Raw genomic sequence first — 21418 nt, forward strand, 5'->3', positions numbered from 1 at the left:
ATGGCAAAGAAGAGGAAATGGAAAAGGGCTCAGTTTGGTTTGGATGCGAAAAAGGTCGTTAAGTGGTTTGCAGGGAGAGGGGTGGTTGCTCAGAGGGACAGAACTGACATCGCCGTGAATCTATCACAAAGTGGGGTTTAGATGGGCTCACAATGATGGAAGTGCAAGTGAGAACCCCTGTTTTATGGCAAGTGGGATTTCAAGGAAGGGCCATAGCCCAGGGGTAGAGCATCTGCTTTGCACAGTGAGGGTCCCAGATTCAGCTGGCCCTAGTCTTCTCCACTATTTCTGTTTATAGTAATTGTTTCTGATTTGCATCTATGCATATAAATTGGCATGTACAATTTCCGTGCAAATCTGTGTCCTCTTTTGCCTTTGTTTCATTGGTGCATTTTCTTGTTTTTGGTGATGCGTAGGTAGTCAACTTATGCCCCCAAAGAGACCCTGCACCAGGGGTAGGGAACCTCCAGTCTGCAGGTCTGATCAGGCCCACCAAACTTCCAGATCTGGCCATTTTATCCACACCACGCCCACTCGCCCTACAACTGATGTCATATTTGGCCTGGTTCAGCCAAAAGGGGATTTCAGGCACTACTGATCACTGATTGGTGGTGCCAGCAAAGGCCCGAGTCAAGCACTCCAGAAGACCCCACTAAGTGCTGGTTGTCAGGTCATGTGGAGCGCTTTCCAACAGGCTTCACAAGACTGGAGAGTCAGCTGACAGTTATGTCTTGCAAAACCCCTAACACAGAGCTCTGCAAAACGCGAGAATCAGCTAGCACTGGGGTTGATGGGAATTGTAGTTCCAAACATCTAGAGGTTACTAGGTTGCTGAAGGCAACTCTACAGACATTAGAGTGGTGAGTAACCTGCTTGTCTGCTTTTGATATACGTATATATAGAGAGAGAGGTTATCGCTCATTTGTACTTCCTAGAGCAAAAAGCTGCCACATCCACCTCCTTGCCAAATGAAGCTACCCAACAGGTCTGTTACTTAATATATACAGCTGCTCATCATCAACGGCCTGTTTTCAGACTTGTCATTAGAAGGCAGTCACTGTGTCAACAGCTGCCTGTCTCTGTTCAAAGGTGTAGCTGCCCTTCAAGTCACTTGGAAGAATTTTGCCAGCACTAAGAAAATTTCAGAGGGCACGGCCAGTTCACAAACCCTTTCCGCTTTCAGGTTCCACACGTGTGAGAATGTGGTGGAAACTCATTTTACCACTTCTGCTTTGTCCGAACACTATCATTAGGCTCATTTCCCCTTTCTCGCGCTTTGCCCCGGCAAACAGCCAACTTTTTTCTAAGGTCCAGAGAATAAGGAACTATGGCAGCCACAGAATTGGATAGCAATTCTCCTTTTCTGTCTGGAGGACCCTAATATTGATTTCAGATGGGAATATTGAGAAAGTGGTGTGGCCAAATGTCACAAAATGGCTGCCTGGCCGGCGGAGAGGGAGAGGACATGGCCCAGCACTGCAGAGCTAAAGCGAAAAATGTCTTTGTTTTCTCCATCCCCTAGACAGACTCGTAGAAAAGCAGCCATCAAGTTTTTGTTGCACACGTAAGAGCATAATAAGAGCCTTACTGCTGGATCAATGGCCCAACTAGTCCAGCACCCTGTTCACACAGTGGCCTAGCACAGACAGTTTTGCAAAGCAATGTTCCCTGGTCTAATGCATATTTGTATGTTAATGGATATATGCATTTTTAGCACTCATTACCTCATTACCAACTTGCACAATTGGAAAATATAAGGAAGCTCCATTATGCAAATCAGATTCCTTTTCTCACACCGATGCATCTTAAGTTCTCTTGCAATGCTGATTCAATACCAGTCTCCACTATTAGGTTGCGGCAGATTACATTCGTCTGAAACAATGGTTCCCAAAGTGGACGTTACTGCCCCCTGGGGGGTGGTAGGATTACCAAGGGGGGGGCACTAAGATAAGGTTACCAGATGTCCCCGTTTTCCGGAGACAGTCCCCGGATTTACAAATCAGTACCCATACAAAATCCATTGAAGTTGAAAAGTGTCCCCGGATTCATTGAAAAAAATCTGGTAACCTTACACTAAGAGGCAAGAGGGTGGCGGGGGCGCTGGAGGGGCACACCAGGTTCTGAAAAGCATGCACCAGACGGTCAAGTTCATCAGTTTTGTTGAATCAATTAATCTAAATGGTTTAAACTGGGTTTTCTGAAGGAGCGTCTCTACCCCCATCAATCTACCCGGACACTGAGGTCCAGCGCCGAGGGCCTTCTAGTGGTTCCCTCATTACGAGAAGCCAAGCTACAGAGAACCAGACAGAGGGCCTTCTCGGTAGTGGCACCCACCCTGTGGAATACCCTCCCACCAGTTGTCAAAGAGAACAACAACTACCAGACTTTTAGAAGACATCTTAAGGCAGCCCTGTTTAGGGAAGCTTTTAATGTCTGGTGAATTATTATATTTTAATATTGTGTTGGAAGCCGCCCAGAGTGGTTGGGGAGGCCCAGCCAGATGGGCGGGGTGTAAATAATAATAATAATAATAATAATAATAATAATAATAATAATAATTTTGAATAAATGTACAATTAATTGTTACTGTTCTGGATTTTATTGTGTTATTTATCTTCCTTAGGGGGTTGTGCAAACTGTGATTCTGAATGTTCTTTATAGGGGCACAGAGGATGAGTTTATGGAACCCAAAGGGGAGGGTTTTGGAACCACTGTCCTAAAAGTTCTGCCTCAGTGGTGAGGAAGGTTTGGCTCTCCAGAGGCTGTTGTTGGACTCCAGACCCCATCAGCCCCAGCTGCTGTGGCCAGTGGTCAGGGACAAAGGGAGTTGTAGCCCAGCAGCCTCTGGTAAGCCATAGGTTTTGCACCCCTTCTCCATATATGTAACAGATAGACCTTTCCTCAGTCATATGCAGGGCAGACCCAGCCTGTTAGGCCCACTTGTTGTCCATCCTGTGTGAATTGGGGCTGGACCCTAGTACACTCTTCTTTGGGTGCAGTGGGAAGCCATTGCTTGTAGCGATGGGGAAAGCTGTGCATTTTGAAAAGCATTATGAATCTTCTCATCGAGGAAAACTTGAGAAGCTCCCAGTGACCCCCAAGGTTACCCAGAACACAGGCCACATTCACACCATACATTTAAAGCATCATCATACCATGGGATGCGGGTGGCGCTGTGGTCTAAACCACAGAGCCTAGGGCTTGCCGACCAGAAGGTCGGCGGTTCGAATCCCCACGACGGAGTGAGCTCCTGTTGTTTGGTCCCAGCTCTTGCCCACCTAGCAGTTTGAAAGCACGTCAAAGTGCAAGTAGATAAATAGGTACCGCTCCGGCAAGAAGGTAAACAGCATTTCCGTGCACTGCTCTGGTTCGCCAGAAGCGGCTTTGTCATGCTGGTCACATGACCCAGAAGCTGTTTGCGGACAAATGCCGGCTCCCTCAGCCAGTAAAGCGAGATGAGCGCCGCAACCCCCAGAGTCGTCCACGACTGGACCTAATGTTCAGGGGTACCTTTACCTTTTAACCACTTTAACAGCCATTGCTTCCCTCAAAGAATCCTGGGAACTGTAGTTTGGTAAGGGTGCTGAGAGTGGAGTTAGTCTGAGATTTCCCTGCCCTGCTCTGGGTTCTGTTCAGTAAAAAATATTGCCTGCTGGCACTCCTGGCAGCTTTATCACCACCACTGTCAGGCCTATGAAAAATATATTGGCACCAGCAGAAGAAAAGGTGAGCCGGGGTGTTGGTGAGTTTCATTCTGTATGAAGACTTTCACATACACACCCTGAGCCCCTTCTCCATTTCAAGCTGAAAGTTATTAACAAAATGTTTGGCTCAGCCCTATTTCAAAGTGATCTTGGTTGTTCTCATCACTCCTGCATTCCACAGAAACATGTTCGAGTATCTCCCCTTTTGACCGATTGAAAAACACACAAAGTTTTGAATATATTTTTTCCTGTAAAAGTTTATTTGTAGCCCATTTATGGCTATAAAAACATACATTAGCAATGTAAATAACAATACAATTCAACATTATACACATGCAGTGACACACTTCCCATTTTATTGATAGGGTTGCCAGTTATTATTATTTATTGAATACGGAGCTCTCAGTTTCTAACCTGGCGATTCCTCAACCGTATTTTTCATTCTAAGGAGAAATACCACCTGTCAATATGCATGGGAAGGAACCATTTCTCCTACCTGAAGAAATCAAGTGAGAAGAGCATGCAAGGTTACACTTCAAATGTGTGCATGTGTCAAACTCTGTCACAGTAAAACTTCCTTTAGAAAATACTGTTTGAATTACCCGAAGTGTTACCAAGGGTTGGTGCGGATGGTGGCTTCTAGCACACTTGGCTTGGCAATGTAAGGGGACAATGACAATAAAGATTTGTTCTATTCTATTCTATAAAAGGGAAGGTGCGAAGCAGCTTTGGATGAGGTAGGTTTGTTTTCTCTGGAGGAATCATAGAATAATTGCAAAGAACTAGCCCCCGATGTCCTTGAACATAATATTCATGTCTCGAAAAGTGGGAGGCACAACACAGTTATGGAAACGTCTCCGGCTTAACGGATCTTAATTTGGGGTTCAAGGAGAGCAGTGACGCTCATTTTTCCTAACCCTTATCTGAGCATGTGTGCCCCAACACTGTATAAACATGTCAAAACAACTGCACATCAGAAGCGAAAAGGCTGTAACAACAAGAAGGCACGAGGAAAGGAAGGAAAAGGGAAGGGAGCAGAAGGCTGTATTGCTTTTATTATAATCCAAATAAAACTTTCTATCTGTCCAAAGAGGGATGAACACCAGGAGGACTCCAGATCAAACCTGCCCATATGAGGTTGACCTCAATCTTGATCTCCATTTACCAACCTCCTCTCTCCCTCCACCTCCTTTTAAAGAGCTGGGGCTGGAGGGAGAAAGACGCAAGGGAAAGGAGCCTTCCCTCCAGGTACCTGCCGCACATTATCCCCATCCCAATCGCTAACCTGCTTCAGGTAATGTGGAAGAGGATAGGAGACGAGGTTGTCAGAAAGAACAATGGCTGGATTTGTTGGTTTGGACCGTTGTACCTTCAGAGCAAAGCTTCTTGGCAAAGCTAGCTGCCAGTCTCAAGGCAAGGTTCGCAAGATTCAGCAGCCTGTAGGGCCGGCTGTCACCACCAGAGGGCGACAGTGCATGGTAAACTCTGCGCAAGAGTCTTTGCCAACCTGTTGCCTTGCAAATGTTTTGGTTCACAACTATCAGTGGCCCCACCAACACAACCCTGGCTGGGGCTGATGGGAACTGTAGTCTAAATGGGAACTGTCCGAAATATCTGGGGCACCAGATTGATAAATATATGAGGTATGTATGCACATCTAACAATATATTAACAATATAAATTAACAAATGCATTTAGAACACTTACAACAGCTTGGGACTTCAGAAGGCCTCTTGTGCTCAGCAGAGAGGATTTTTTTTTAGTTCCAACAATGGAATTTAAGACGTAGATCTATTTATTGAATTGACAGTGCCACCCTGTGCCCATGACATATTGCACTGTAAATTAACACATTTATTCTCCTGGCTTTCTTTGTGACTGCTGAGCTGGCCCCTGGAGCCAATGTAGAAGCTTTTGCTACAGTGTGGGGCTAAAACTCTGAAGCGGGAGGCACCTTTCTCTTCCCACACCTTGTTCATTAAGGGATGGGGGGGGGCGAGGATTAAAGAAAACAACATGAGCTTGGACTGAATTGGATTCTGTATAATGGTTAACTTCCCTATTGTAGAATTCAGATATTTCAGTGCAAAGTTCACCACCCTGGTACTGGTGAAACGGCTGTGATCCTAAGATTCTATGACTAGGGAAATCCATTTCAGGGCATCCAAATCAGGTTCTTGCAATATAATGTGTGTGCCTCGGCCAATACCCATGGAATTTGGGTTCTGGAGTACGGCCTGATTCCAAGTCTCTGTTTTCTCCAAGCAGCCCAGGTTCTAAGGCTCCCCTACAAGGCAGCTCCAGAAGAGGTATTTCATCCACGAGACTTCCACAACCACTGGAGTCCTTTTCAGAACCTCTTCCGTCTACAAACTGCTCCTCAAAATGGAGCCCACAGGAGTCCTGGTTGCCTAGCATCCCAAAGAGAGGTATCTTCAAGTCCTCCAGGCTTGCACAGTTTTCTTCAGGATGACCTCGCACAGGTGTGAATTGCTTCCCAGTGGGAAGGTTAATGCTAAGACCTTCTATCAATACTGATGAGAAGTTTATATCCTCATCCCATCCTTTTCCTCCAGCAGTTGGAAAGCCAACTAGAAACCCAAGGGATTCCTCCACAGAGGAACTCTCAGAACTTGAGGTCCCCTCATTCTCTTGGAACCCAGAAGAAGACTCCCCTGTCACCCACTCTGTTGAAGCAGGGACCCCTGGCACCGTTAAATCTGGCAAACCTGACTGAGAACTTCCATAGACAGAAGATGGCAGAGGTGCTTCCAGGCACATGCTGGCCATTTGGCAGTTCAAGCTTTTCTTCTGGAATCGAAGCACTTCCGTGTAGTGTATGGGGCTTCCGCTATCGTCATCTTCCTCATCTTCCTCACTTTCTTCTGACGGCACAGAAGGACTTGGTGCTGAGTGTATCTGGGGGACAGTCTTATTCCTTCTTCCTGATTCCACAAGTGCTCCTGTACATGTTAAGGGATCCAACTTGATTGATTCCCTTTCGCCAATTAACAGCAACTTTGTTGGGCCTTTGGAAAAATCCTAATTAGGGAGACAGAATGTGGTTGACCATTTTAGAGGCTAGATATTTTAAATTCTGGATATAACATTTGTTTATTTCCTTAGTTACTTATACACTCCTTGACTGCAAAAACAAAAAACCCACTAAGCAGTTAAAAGGAAGTATTTAAATTATCAGTAAAAACAGTTAAACAGAATTAAAAACCTTTTAAAAATAATTAAAACGAACAGCAAAATAGATTAAAATATGTCAACATTTCATCTTGAAGTCACCATGACATACTATTTTAAACTAGAACTGATTATGCAAATGGTCAATAGCTAAGGAGGTTTTTGGGATGGGGGAGAAATTACCTTCTGTTCACATTTCAATGCAAACCTACCTGGTTTGCACTTCCTAAAACAATATGCAAACAAATTTTAAATTCACACTTCTCTGCATTTTGAAATGCCATTTTCCGACAAAAAAAAAGTAATGTGTTAGGGGGGAGTGTCAGTAACATTGCAAATATTAGTAAAAGTAACATACAAAACTTCTTCACACAATATGGAAAATTGCTGTCAGAAATGTGTGTGTTGGCAGCATTGCATTGAAAAAGGCATATGATAGAAGAAATGCACACTAAAATGCAGAAGATTTTCATAACGCCTGCTATATATATATATATATATATATATATATATATATATATATATAATATGTATAAAATGATTTCTTGGTTTACAAAAGTATGTGCAATGTCCTCTTTTTCAAGCTGCGTTTTCTACAGATCAGTTTCATTTGTTGTGAGACATTAGTGTTACATTATGAAGAAAAGGGGGAAAGAGGTGGAGGGGGGAGTGGCGAGTGGGGTGGGGTGGGGTGGGGTGGCAATGCTTCTGTTCTACAGTTGTACCTCTGGTTACGTACTTAATTCGTTCCGGAGGTCCGTTCTTAACCTGAAACACCACTTTAGCTAATGGGACCTCCCGTTGCCGCTGCACCGCCAGAGCACGATTTCTGTTCTTGTCCTGAAGCAAAGTTCTTAACCTGAAGCGTTATTTCTGGGTTAGCGGAGTTCTTAACCTGAAGCGTATGTAACCTGAGGTACCACTGTATTTAGTGTATGTGTGGGGTCATAACGCCTTTTTCTTTTTTAAAAAAATGCAAACTGATGTAAAAATGTGGCAAGCTGAACTTAAGGTTGGAAAAACGAGAAACGGAGAGAAAGTAAAATCGACAGATTCATCCATCCCTAAGAAACGGTGCGATCAAGTGCAAAGTAGAGGAGAAATGCGTGCTTGCACATATTTAAAATGCAGCAAAATTTCCAGCTCTACTCTCCTTGCATCCCTTCCTGTCTACTGGGAGCTGTAGGCAGTAGCAACACTGTGTCACATAGAGCAAAAGTGTTTCTGGCTTAGTACAGAGGTATCTTGGTTCTCAAACTTAATCCGTTCCGGAGGTCTGTTCCAAAACCAAAGCATTCCAAAACCAAGGCTCACTTTCCTATGGAAAGTAATGCAAAATGGATCAGTCTGTTCCAGACTGTTAAAAACAACCCCTAAAACAGCAATTCATCATGAATTTTACTATCTAACACAGGGGTCCCCAAACTAAGGCCCGGGGGCCGGATGCGGCCCAATTGCCTTCTAAATCCGGCCCGCGGACAGTCTGGCAATCAGCGTGTTTTGACATGAGTAGAATGTGTCCTTTTATTTAAAATGCATCTCTGGTTTATTTGTGGGGCCTGCCTGGTGTTTTTACATGAGTAGAATGTGTCCTTTTATTTAAAATGCATCTCTGGGTTATTTGTGGGGCATAGGAATTCGTTCATATTTTTTTTCAAAATATAGTCTGGCCCCCCACAAGGTCTGAGGGAAAGTGGACCAGCCCCCTGCTGAAAAAGTTTGCTGACCCCTGATCTAACGAGACCATTGATCCATAAAATGAAAGCAATAAACAATGTACTGCAGTCACACAATCAATCAATCAAGCAATCAATCAGTAGCTGAACTGGGTTCCACACAGTCACAAAAACAAACAAAAAAAGCCGCAAAAACAAAAACGCAAAATAATTAGTGAAAACAGACATACCTCAGCGTAACACTCAAATTGGAAGCGTAACACTCAAAACGGAGCATGTTAGGCTTCCGAAAAAAGTTTCCAAACCAGAACACTTAATTCTGGGTCTGCAGTGTTTGGGTTCCAAGTTGTTCGAGTACCAAGGCGTTTGAGAACCAAGGTACCACTGTATAAAGCAGCATTATCTGTTCCATATACAAGGTGTTTCAGACCTTGGTTTCAAATGGAGAAGTTCAGTCAGGGTTAAGTCTCTGGCAAGAGGAAAGAACCTTGCCATTTGACAAAAACCACAGAACAGGGAAGTAATCTACCTTCCTCCTCCTCCCATTCTTCAACATCTACACAAAAACCCCGACTGAGGTCATCCAGGATTTTGGAGCGCGGTGTGAGCAAAATGTGGGTGGCACACAGCTCTGCTTCTCTTTTACATCTGCGAGTGTGGCAGCAGATGTGCAAGACTGATGTGTTGTCTTGGTAAATGGCTGGATGAGAGCCAATCAACTGAAGCTTAATCCTGACAAGGCCGAGGCACTGTTGGGTGTGGGGGGTCCCTAGGTCAAATGGATGGGATGCAGCCTGCTTTGAGTGGAGTTATGTAGCTTGGGGTTACTTCTGGATCCATTACGGTTGATTGAGGCTCAATTGGCCTTGGTGACATGGAGCATTGGAGCACCTTGCATGGCCGAATTGCACCCCTATCTGGACAGGGGCAGCCTAGCTTCTGACTGTCGTCTTCAATCTGGTAATCTCTAGGTTGGGCTACTTCAATGTGTTATTTGTAGGGCTGCCCCCACAGTTGGGAAACTGCAGCTGGTGCAGAATTCAGAGCCCAGATAGTGAACCAATTCTGGTATTTCTGCAGTCACTACCAGTTAAGTCTCCGAGCTCAATTCAAAGTGCTCGATTTGACCTATAAAGCCTTATGTTGCTCAGGACCCCAATATCTCAAGGACTGCCCTTCCCCCACATGAACCAATCCAGAACCTGACAGCCATCACCAATGGTAGCTCCAGAGGGTGGCAGTACAAGAACGGGCCTTTTCCGTGGTGGCTCCCCACTTCTGGAATGCCCTCCCCATGCTTGGCGCCATCTTTATCCATTTTTAAATGCCAGGCAAAAACGTCCCCCTTCCCCAGGGGTTTTGGCTCTTAATTTGAAGGGTTTCGGGTATTTGTGCCCTTTTAGTGGGGTGGTGTCTGGAAGACTTGTTTATATATATATATATATATATATATATATATATATATATATATATATATATATCTGTGCTTTTAGATTTTTATCAGCAGCTAGTTATACTAGGGTTTAGTGTTTTGTTTTTGTAATTTGCTTTGCATCACTTTTGTGGGGAAAGTGATCATCATCATCATCGTCATCATCTTCCCATACCAAAGCTTGAGGCATCTTGATTTGATTATTCATGTTTCTGTAGCAGCAGAAGGCAATAAAGGCACCAGCAGGGGGCATGAGGAGCAATGGAACAGCAACAAAGACCCAGTTTTCTGCTGCAGAAGAAAGCAAACAAACAAAGCAGTTAATACTGTATTTGGGGTAAGTTGTTCCCCTTTCTCCACTTCAGTCTGTTTTATCGTTCCGTTCTTCCTGGTCTCTTAATTAAAAGCAGTGTTTTGTTTTTGTTTTTTTAAATCACAGACAGAATGAAATTTTCACTGTGATAAAACAAAGCTTCCTTGGCACACAGTGTCTCTGAATATATTTCTGGAATGTGGGGCTCCCCAATATGAGGCCACCGGGATCTGTTCCCATCTACATAAAGAGGCAAAGCTATCTACCGGTACTTTAGCTGTGTGATCACGACGCAACTTCAAACATCCATTTGCACCCATCTAAACTGCATGTGCGCAAGCCTGTCCTGCACATGCTGGATCAGGGCAAGTATACAAAATGGACAGTAAAGTCTTCGTACAAGCGCCCGTTTCCTCCTTCCTTGTACCTTTTTCATGCAAGAGAGTGCAAACTGGTTTCGAGTAGTTGCTCCATTTTTCACTCACGAAGGCACGGGCACGGAAGCAGTATCTGCCGCTGCTCCAGTGTGTTGTGTCGAAGCCCAGAACATTCTTCTTGATCTCAGTGTAGTTCCTCTGGCAGATAAGAAAAGCAAAGGGGGTTGAAATCGACAGTGTCAGGGACCGTGCTGAGGAGGGCTGCACTGAGGAGGACCCTGAATCTTCCCAGGAGCAGGAGGACAGCATAGATTTGGAACAATAGTTTGCAGAGGGGCATAGTTCAGAAGGCAGAAGCTGGGAAGTACTGGAGGGGGAACAGCTAGTGGGAGAGGCACTGGGAAAGAAAGAGTTAACAGACTCACTGTTGCTGGAAATCATTCATCTGCTCAGCCCAAGGTCAAAAGAGCAGATAAGGTGGCAGCACAGAAAGCACAGTGGTTGCGAACTCAGGTTGCAAGACCGAGTAGTGAAGTGGGTGACTAGGGAGGAAGTGGGTGGAACCCTTAATTCGGAGCACCTTCATTCCGAGGAATGTATTCTTTGTTCTCTCACTGTGATCATTAAAGTTTCTAACTGGTAAAAGGCTCCTTTCTCTTTGTTCTGCTTATCTACTGCCAAAGGGGGGGAGGAAGCCGATTCCCTGAACAAACGGGGGGGGGGGTATCAGCAAACATAAACTTTGGCTGAGACTAGGGTTTGAGAGGGGGAATGTTCAATTTTTATTTTACATTTTAGAAACTTGCATTTCATTGGGAAACCGGGGACAAATTCACACTTTTTATACATATAAAACACAAACTGAAACACAGTGAGCGTTTGAAAATTTGTGCATTCCGAATTTCACCATGCACTTCTCCAGCCAAATAATGTGTACAAAAATGCAAACATTGTGGAAGTTGAAAATAACAGACAAAAAATGCATTATAGGAGAGGAAATGGGGTTGCAAAAATATGTAAAATAGTCAAAGCGGCATGCAAAATGTGGTTAACAGGAGAAATGTGCACTAAAATACTGACGAATTCTCATGAGAATTTAAAAACAATGGGGGGATAAATTGCTTCAGAAATGCAGAGAACTGAAGTTAGGGTTGGAAAAATGAGCAACTGAGTAAAACTGAAATTGACAGACTTGCCCATTCCTTGTCCACCAAGAGGCATTACCATGGTTCAAGGATGATTTCAAGCCAGGCAAAAAACAGCTGGGGTGCAAGGCAAGGCCAGTGAAGGGGTGTGGCCAAGGGCCAGACAGAGAGGCTTGGAGGGCCACATTCAGCCCCCAGGGCCTGAGGATCCCCGCCCCTGGTTTAAAGTATACACCAGCACTCCCTGCTGCAGCTGCACTTTGAAGAGGTCCAGTGTACCACACACAGGAGGCTTTTCAATGGAAGGAAGGGTGGGATACAAGTTTAATAAGCACTCCCTAAGCAAGCCCTGAAATGAGGAAGAATTGTTAAATGGCAATGACTTTCAAGAAGAATGTCTGCAGATGATTTTGAAGTTGCATATTCACTGCCTACTTACTGGTTTCCCTGCTCCATCGATGCCATACTCCAAGTCATAGGTCAGGTCTTGAAATGTGGCCTTTGCACAGGATGGGTAGGAGGAAGCAATGTTCACATCAAGAGCATTTTCAGTCTTTTTCAGTTGCAGAATTGGGGGAGCAAGTTCCACTGGAAACGATTGGACAGATGTTAGGGCAATACTGAGAGAGACAGAGAGGAGTAAATACCCACCCCCATCCCCCGAATGCTTGGTTTTTGCCGGTGTGTTCTACATCTCACTGATGCAATAACACACATCATTCCGCTCTATCTGTCGTTCTGCAACGCTTCCTGAATGGTACAGCACTCTTGAGCTATAGAGCAGCAAAACTCTGGGACCCAGAACATTCGTGGTATAAAAAGTTACAGGATTTCAGCAGGAAGCTACAGGGCATGTGCTGACTGGAAATGAAGGCAATATGCTTGCTCTGAGACTTGCAGGAACAAGCAGTATTTGCAAGAGAGATTGCATATAGAGAGATTCAATGTCAATTTGATTCAATTTGCAAGAGAGATTCAATGCCATCCTGAGCACAAATCATCATGAGTGCACAATTTTAATAATATGTCTGGAAGTGTCCTAAAATTCCTGCTCATTTATGGGCCTGTCAGGTAAGCCACCTTGGCCTTTCTAAACCACAGCACTTGCTCAATCTTTACTTCCCCAACCTGGTGCCCTCCAGATATTTTGGACAGTTCCGTGTCTTTCTACTTCACTGCCAATGAGAGCCAGGTTGGGGAAGGTTAATCCCATCAGGTACAGTGGTACCTCGGGTTACAGACGCTTCAGGTTACATACTCCGCTAACCCAGAAATAACGCTTCAGGTTAAGAACTTTGCTTCAGGATAAGAACAGAAATCGTGCTCTGGTGACGCAGCGGCAGTGGGAGGCCCCATTAGCTAAAGTGGTGCTTCAGGTTAAGAAGAGTTTCAGGTTAAGAACGGACCTACGGAATGAATTAAGTACTTAACCAGAGGTACCACTGTATTAGTGTTTTATCCCTATCTGCCAGGCTGTCTGAAGAGAAAGGTACCTCTGGCCTTATAAGGAGATCCCCTCCTCTCTTTCACTTATTAGGTCTTCTGGAACAGAACTGTGAGCAGAACCTTCCATTTCCCAAATTAACAATTGGCGGCACTAGTACAACCACCCTCTGCACCTTGGTCACAGGTTCCTACCAAGCATACCATTAACAGTGTAGTCAATATTATTCAGTTCCACCCATTTGGAAGAGGCCATCCCAGTGCTATTCTTCATCTGAGCTTTCACTTGGACTGAGTATCTGTTGTCCAGTTCTGGAGACACGCAAGTTACGTTGCAGACTGTTTCGGAGATGTCCCTACAGTGCAAGACGTCATCCCATTGAAGTCTGTAAGGCTCACTGCATGAGGAAGCCACCACGGTGGCAGGTTAGTATTCAGATTCACAAGAGGATGTGACGATTTCAATTCTGAAGAACAGTCAGCAACCAATTGCAGCCAGGGGTGGGGATTAGATGGGGCTTTGCCAATACTCAGTCCCTAAAGGATCTTCTTTGTTTTTAAATGACAGGCTCAGTCTTAGAAACAAAATATCCAAGAAAGTGTACCATTCTTCATAGAGGTATGATTTAGAAGAGCTGTCATGAAACAAAATAACCTTGCCTGCACAGGATTTTTTTTTACAGAATATAAATATGGTTTATATGGAATATAAACATAACATACATATACACACACATATAGGCCACATTCACACTATACATTTAAAGGACTATGTTCTCGTTTTAAACAGTCATGGCTTCCCCCCAAAAATTCTGGGAAGTGCAGTTTGTGAAGGTGCTGAGAGTTGTTAGGAGACCTCTGTTTCCCCTCATAGATCTACAGTTCCCAGAGTTCCCTGTGAAGAGGGATTGATTGTACCGATAACTGTCACTCTGTGAGGGAGAAGTGCAAGCTGGATTTCGAAGGGGCAGAGGAACCAGAGAACAAATTGCAAACATGCGCTGGATTATGGAGAAGGCTAGAGAGTTCCAGAAAAACATCTACTTCTGCTTCATTGACTACGCAAAAGCTTTTGACTGTGTCAACCACAGCAAACTATGGCAAGTTCTTAAAGAAATGGGAGTGCCTGATCACCTCATTTGTCTCCTGAGAAATCTCTATGTGGGACAAGAAGCTACAGTTAGAACTGGATATGGAACAACTGATTGGTTCAAAATGGGGAAAGGAGTACGACAAGGCTGTAATTGTCTCCCTGTTATTTAACTTATATGCAGAATTCATCATGCGAAAGGCTGGACTGGATGAATCCCAAGCCGGAATTAAGATTGCCAGAAGAAATATCAACAACCTCAGATATGCTGATGACACAACCTTGATGGCAGAAAGTGAGGAGGAATTAAAGAACCTTTTAATGAGAGTGAAAGAGGAGAGCGCAAAATATGGTCTGAAGCTCAACCTAAAAAAAACTAAGATCATGGTCACTGGTCCCATCACCTCCTGGCAAATAGAAGGGGAAGAAATGAAGGCAGTGAGAGATTTTACTTTCTTGGGTTCCATGATAACTGCAGGTGGTGACGGCAGTCACAAAATTAAAAGACGCCTGCTTCTTGGGAGAAAAGCAATGACAAACCTAGACAGCATCTTAAAAAGCAGAGACATCACCTTGCCGACAAAGGTCCGTATAGTTAAAGCTATGGTTTTCCCAGTAGTAATGTACGGAAGTGAGAGCTGGATCATAAAGAAGGCTGATCACCAAAGAATTGATGCTTTTGAATTATGGTGCTGGAGGAGACTCTTGAGAGTCCCATGGACTGCAAGAAGATCAAACCTATCCATTCTTAAGGAAATCAGGCCTGAGTGCTCACTGGAAGGACAGATCCTGAAGCTGAGACTCCAATACTTTGGCCACCTCATGAGAAGAGAAAACTCCCTGGAAAAGACCCTGATGTTGGGAAAGATGGAGGGCACAAGGAGAAGGGGACGACAGAGGACAAGATGGTTGGACAGTGTTCTCGAAGCTACCAACATTGAGTCTGACCAAACTGCGGGAGGCAGTGGAAGTCAGGAGTGCCTGGCGTGCTCTGGTCCATGGGGTCATGAAGAGTCGGACATGACTAAACAACTAAACAACAACAAAACCACTCTCAACACTCTTAACAAACTACAGCTCCCATAATTCATTGAGGGAAGCCATGACTGTTTAAAGTGGTACAACAGTGTTTTAAATGTATGGTGTGGATGTGGCCATACTTGTTTCCTGTTTTGTTTAATGTGTGCATGTAACTATGCCCTTCACCCCTGAAATATATTGTCAAAAGATAAAAATGGAATGCCCAACCCAATAGCACTGTCAATTTCCCAACCAGTCTGAGCCTGACCTATGGAAAGTTCTGACCAGCAACTGATGTTACACAACGTATTCAGTCAAAGGCCACAGCAGGCCACACCTATTTTTGCAGGTGGGATTCAATTGCAAACCAACAAATACAAGTCATGCAATTAATGAGGATTCGGCGTTCTTGGACAACACACACACACACACACACAGAGAGAGAGAGAGAGAGAGAGAGAGAGAGAGAGAGAGAGAGACCTACTGCAGTAAGGAAAGTGATGAGGAAATGCTCTGGAAAGTGTGGGGTGACAATTACTTCGTGTGACATTGGATAAGCTCCTTGCAATGAACACTCAATAAATGGTGGACATGACAACACCTCCCTGTAAACTTTGTGCAAACAAATCAGGTGTGAATGCTCAATAAACAGGGTCATCTGGGAGACTGTCCTCCCCACATTTTCTCTGAGAAGTGTGTGAACTTAGCTCATCCTGCACGAGAAAACTAGAAGAGGATTTTTTTAATTGGGAGACACAAACACACCCACTGCCTCCAATTTCTTATGGGCTAGTACGGTAATATTCCCAGAAAAATCAAGTGGAAATTATAGTCCAGCCTTTCCCAATCTTTCCCCAGATGTTTTGAACTACAACTCCCAGCCAGCAAGTTGGTGGGAATAGTAGTCCAAAACATCTGGAGGGCTACCAAGCTGGGGGAAGGCTGTTCTAGGCATTGCTCTTGTCTTTGATGCTCACATCCATTGAACAGTGTAGGTTACTCCACGAAGGTCATCGGAAGCTGGCAGCCATGTCAAGAACAGATGGAAATCCTTCGACACAAGCGTCAGATTTTGAGGAGGTGATAGTAGGAATTCTTGGCCTGTTGGAAAGGAAGACTTCCTTAAGTGCCCTGGGTTTCATTCAGGCTAGCCCAAGACTTTTTGGTGGCTCAGGCAGAAGATTCGAAGGACAACCACCCTACTGTAAGGCAAAGCCCACAGGGAACATCTGTGAGGAAACCTTGTAATCTGGATGAGAATCCCACCCGTTGGGCCTCATTTATTCATTACCTGAGTTGGTAAAGGTAAAGGGACCCCTGACCATTAGGTCCAGTCGCAGACGACTCTGGGGTTGCGGCGCTCATCTTGTTTTACTGGCCGAGGGAGCCAGCGTACAGCTTCCAGGTCATGTGGCCAGCATGACTAAGCCGCTTCTGGCGAACCAGAGTAGCGCACGGAAACACCATTTACCTTCCCGCCAGAGCGGTACCTATTTATCTACTTGCACTTGACATGCTTTCGAACTGCTAGGTGGACAGAAGCTGGGACTGAACAATGGGAGCTCACCCCGTCGCGGGGATTCGAACCGCCGACCTTCTGATCGGCAAGCCCTAGGCTCTGTGTTTTAGACCACAGCGCCACCCGCATCCCCTGACCTGAGTTGGTAGTATTCTTATTAATATGAATTAGTTGCATTCTTGCACTCAAGTGCCTCAAAGCAAATCACACGGTAAAAAAAGAACATAACGAAAACATTAAAATCAGTTTTAAAACAGCAATAAACAAAAATTAAAACACTCCCCCAATAGCCTATGTAAAGGGACCTTTCCTAGCACCTCACCTAAATGCATTTCAAGCTCAGACAAAGGCTGGAACTGTCTGAATTCTTTAGTACATATGATATGGGCTTGCCCAATGGTTACCCCTCTCTGGTCCGAGGTCCTCACACACATTAATCTAATTCTAGAGAAATATTTGACACCAGTGAATGCTGAACTGTATTTCAGTGTAACAGGACCTCACTGTTACACTATGTGGTGTAGTGGTTAAGAGTGGTAGACTCGCAATCTGGCGGACCAGGTTCGCGTCCCTGTTACTCCACATTCAGCTGCTGGGTGACCAGGGCCGTCTCATCCATAGGGGCTAGTGGCGCGGTGCGCCAGGGCGCCAGCCCCCCAGGGGCGTCCCGCGAGCCCGCCGGCATACCGGGCGCCCCCTCCCCAACCCGTCCCCACCCCCATGGGCAGGCTGTTGGCCGGGCGCTCGCGTGCCAGTGGCGCAGCTGCTGCCATCCATGCTGGTCCCGGGCGGGCTGCGAGCCAGCCGCCCTCGCCTCCGGGAGCACTGGAAGGGCACGCAGAGCCCCCACCGCTCCAGCGCCACGCCCCTCATCCCCCGCTTGCCCACCCCCCTCCCGAGGGGCAGCAAGTGCAGGAGGCAGGCGGCGGAGAGGCGGCACCCCGGGGGCACCGGAGGGATTGCCGCGCCACGGCGGCCGATCTCCCTAAGACGGCCCTGTGGGTGACCTTGGGCTAGTCACACTTCTTTGAAGTCTCTCGGTCTCACTCACCTCACAGAGTGTTTGTTGTGGGGGAGGAAGGGAAAGGAGAATGTTAGCCGCTTTGAGACTCCTTCGGGTAGTGATAAAGCGGGATATCAAATCCAAACTCTTCTACTGAGGGGCAGCAAAACTGGATTCGGTGAGTTCCAATGGGGACAAAGAGGCTGACACTGCAGTATTGGGAAGAACGCCTCTCGCCCCCAGTTGCACAGCCGTCGCACGTTCTGTTAACATTGGCAGTGTACAAGCAGGCAGCTTTTCACAGGCGGTGGCAGGACAAGAAGTTCTCTGAGATTTGGCCTGTGTATAAAGGCTTGTTTGCCTGAACTGGAGTTGAGCAACGGGCTTCTTCATCTAAGGTCGTTTGTTGAATTTGGGGGCTAGAGCAATAACCCTTGGCTTTCCCTTGTGTGTCTCTGCATATGCGTGTGGATAAATGGATGGTACACACGAGTGCCTTCTTTTAATACTGATGCAGTGACTCTCCTTCTCTGTTCCATAAATGTGTCGTTTTGGTGCCAAATAAAAACTAGAAACAATAATGATTTTTAAAGTGCTGCAGGGGAGAGAAAGGATGGTCGTTGCGACAAAGACAACCGACCTGTGTAAACCTGTGTCTGCTCAGCACAGAGAAGCCTGTTTCTGGGTGAGGCAATAAATCTATACAGTATTTGGGCTAAACCGCCTCAGACTGCAGGGTGGCAGAGCGGAGTCGAGTGTCATGTGACAGAATGCTCCTCCATAAAAATAAAAATAAAATCAGTTGGGGAAAGGTTGTAGCCCAGTGGCAGATCATCTATTTTGCAATCAGAAGGTCCCTGGTTCACTTCCTGGCATCTCCAGGTAGAGTTGGGAGACAGACTCCCTGTCTGAAACCCTGGAGAGCGGCTGCCTGTCAGTGTGGACGATATGGAACTAGGATTCAGGATACGGCACTTTCCCCCATTCTCTGAGCCCTTTCACACAAATATGCCCTTCCGCACAATTTGTCCTCACAACAACTCTGTGAGGGAGAGGGATTGGCCCATGGGCCGCTAACCACTATCTATTTTAAGACTTTCCGTAATGATGCCCAGAGAATGTGTCATGGTTACATATGTATACATAGTGATTGCTTCTTAGATAATGATCCCAAGCTATGAACTCCTGCAATACAGCAATTTTGCCTTTTTAAAGGGGAAATGTGATTGCAGTTGCAATTATCACAAACAGGAGCACTATAGACTCCCATTATACAGCAGCAAATAAAACGTTTTTAAGTGTGCTTTAAGTGCAATTTGACACTACATGGTGATGGTGAGCCTTACAGAAAATTCAAAGTATGTTTTAAAATGCTTTTTTAAAAAAAAGCATTTTCAGAACGGTTTTTATATGTGTATAGATTCCACCTATGTCAATATCCATCTTTGGTTAGGTGTTTGTCTACCCCACATTGACGCTGCTGAGGAATTTTGATGAGGAAGTGGGGGAAGAATGCAAACTTATTCGTAAAACAATATTTTACTAAACTTCCCTATAGAGCAAATATATGTAACCGGAAAGCACCCAAACCACCCAGCAGGAAATGATAGTCTAATATATATAATAAAAGGGAAGTGAGATTATGCAAAAATGATCAGATCAAAAGAGAGACGGTGAAGGTTGGAACCAATCTTGCACAGCTGCCTGGCATTTCCCCATTTCATACGTTGAAACACCCAGTTGATAAGTAAGGTTATAACTTTAGGGCCATATAGTCCCTAAAGTCATACCTCTTACCTCGGGAAACGGCCGCTTCAGGTTGCGCGATTTCAGGTTGTACACTACACCAAACCCAGAAGTACCGGAACGGGTTACTTCTGGGTTTTGACGCTCACGCATGCGTCAAAGTACTAAATTGCACTTTGTGCATGTGCAGAAGCACCAAATCGGAACCCGCACGTGCACAGATGCGGCGCTGCGGGTTGCGAATGCTGTGGGTTGCGGACGCACCTCCTGCATGGATCACATTCACAACCCGAGCGTCCACTGTATATGGAATTCTGTGACTGAAACTCTACAAGGCTTCTTTTTGAAAAGTATCTGCGGGGTGTCTATGATTTGCACTGGGGCACTGCAAAGAGGTGAGAGTCCACTTCCGCACCCAAATGCTAAAAACTCATTTAAAAAAAACACCACCCACCGAAAGTGGCTATTTACCTGTTAGGGAAAGCCCAAAGGTGCCTGTAAGTTTCCCTTAATGGGGTGTGTAGCAGCCAGTTAGTATGCCTCATTTCAGTGCACCCCCCCAACAAAGCATCCCTTCCCTAGGTTACGTAGCGACACAAGGTGACAGCAGGTACTGACAAAATCTTGTGATCACCAAATGTTGTGGTATTTGTTAAAGGGGCTGAGGGTTGCTGGGTGACCCCTATTTTCTTCAGAGCTACAATTCCTACAGTTCCCCGGGAAGAAGGATTGGTTCTTAACCACCCTGGAAGTTGTCTGAATAGGCCAGCATGGTGAATAGGGGCAGCCAAGGTGTTGCCCTCCATTGCTTGTCCATCATCCCAGGTCATAGGCCATGCTGACAGGGGCTGATGGGTGTTGGAGTCTGACAACATCTAGAGGTCGCCACATTTGAATAGGCCCCTGTGGAGGGTTTCTTCCACTGTGCAGAAGCTCAAAGCATTCAACACTGCATATGGCAGCCCCCACAACCCTGCTGCCCTCCCGGTGCTTTCGACTGAAACTCCCATCAGCCCCAGCCAGCGTGTGAGAAAAGGGAAATCGTTTTACATCCCATTTTCAGCCAGACATTCATTCCCACATCTCCTTTTGCCCTGCTGCCTTTTTCCATCTGAGGGTTCTCCTTCCACACTGATAAGACCGACAACCTTGTTCCTTGCCATAAATCATCGCTCCCCGTCAAATCTGGCCAGCAGCAGAGAGACTTTGACAAAGGAAAACCAACAGCAGGCTCTCCTTTTTAGACTTTGCACCCTTTGGAGGATAACCCAGCAAATGTATGAGTAGAAACGAAAGAGCCAGAGGGAATTTGGGCTTACCGACTGTCCCTGAAGCCTGTCCGAAGAAAGCCAGCATCACAAGACAACAGACCCTCAGGAGAGGAGCACAGCAGATCATGTTTTGCCCAGGAACGTTTGTTTCTTACTTCCACTTTCAGGTTTCCTGGCAGCTAAACAGCACCTGTGGCACACATGCCAAAGCATAGCAGCCCCCTAGAGGACAGGAAGCACATTTACTTGCTGAATTTCCTGGATGCACATAAAAAGGCACCTTTGGCTGTTGTACTTAAGAGCCTGCTGCAGTATCCATCCCTGAAGTGTCTCTCTATTCCAAGCCCTGCAGGCTTATTCACTTGCTGCTGTTGGTATTGTTGTTTGTAACATTTATATCCTGCCCTTCCTGTAAAGGATCCCAGGGCAGCAAACGCATCAAGGCTAAAACTGCAACTCAGACTTCTAAAAACAGTTTAGAAATCCT

The 21418-nt window shown here is 45.5% G+C and overlaps 1 protein-coding gene across 1 annotated transcript; it reads right to left on the reverse strand.

Annotated features, from left to right (window-relative positions):
• Positions 1 to 4413: 4413 nt before the first annotated feature.
• IFNLR1 (interferon lambda receptor 1) lies at positions 4414 to 21060 on the reverse strand. The gene is made up of 7 exons (XM_033157763.1): positions 20980 to 21060; positions 16370 to 16493; positions 13487 to 13680; positions 12279 to 12427; positions 10745 to 10892; positions 10180 to 10295; positions 4414 to 6746 (listed from the first exon to the last, which is right to left on the reverse strand). The coding sequence occupies exons 1-7, from the start codon at positions 21056 to 21058 to the stop codon at positions 5874 to 5876; spliced, it is 1683 nt and encodes a 560-aa protein (XP_033013654.1). The 5' UTR covers positions 21059 to 21060; the 3' UTR covers positions 4414 to 5873.
• Positions 21061 to 21418: the final 358 nt, after the last annotated feature.

Source organism: Lacerta agilis, chromosome 8 (genome assembly GCF_009819535.1).
Source record: "Lacerta agilis isolate rLacAgi1 chromosome 8, rLacAgi1.pri, whole genome shotgun sequence".
Classification (NCBI taxonomy): Eukaryota; Metazoa; Chordata; class Lepidosauria; order Squamata; family Lacertidae; genus Lacerta; species Lacerta agilis.

Coding starts and splice junctions, on each gene's coding strand:
- IFNLR1 (XM_033157763.1), bottom strand. CDS start 21,058: ATGATCTGCTGTGCTCCTCTCCTGAGGGTCTGTTGTCTTGTGATGCTG. Junction 13,681..16,369: donor ACCTACACTGTTCAATGGAT/GTGAGCATCAAA, acceptor TTCCTCATGCAG/TGAGCCTTACAGACTTCAAT. Junction 12,428..13,486: donor TATTGACTACACTGTTAATG/GTATGCTTGGTA, acceptor AATCGTTTCCAG/TGGAACTTGCTCCCCCAATT.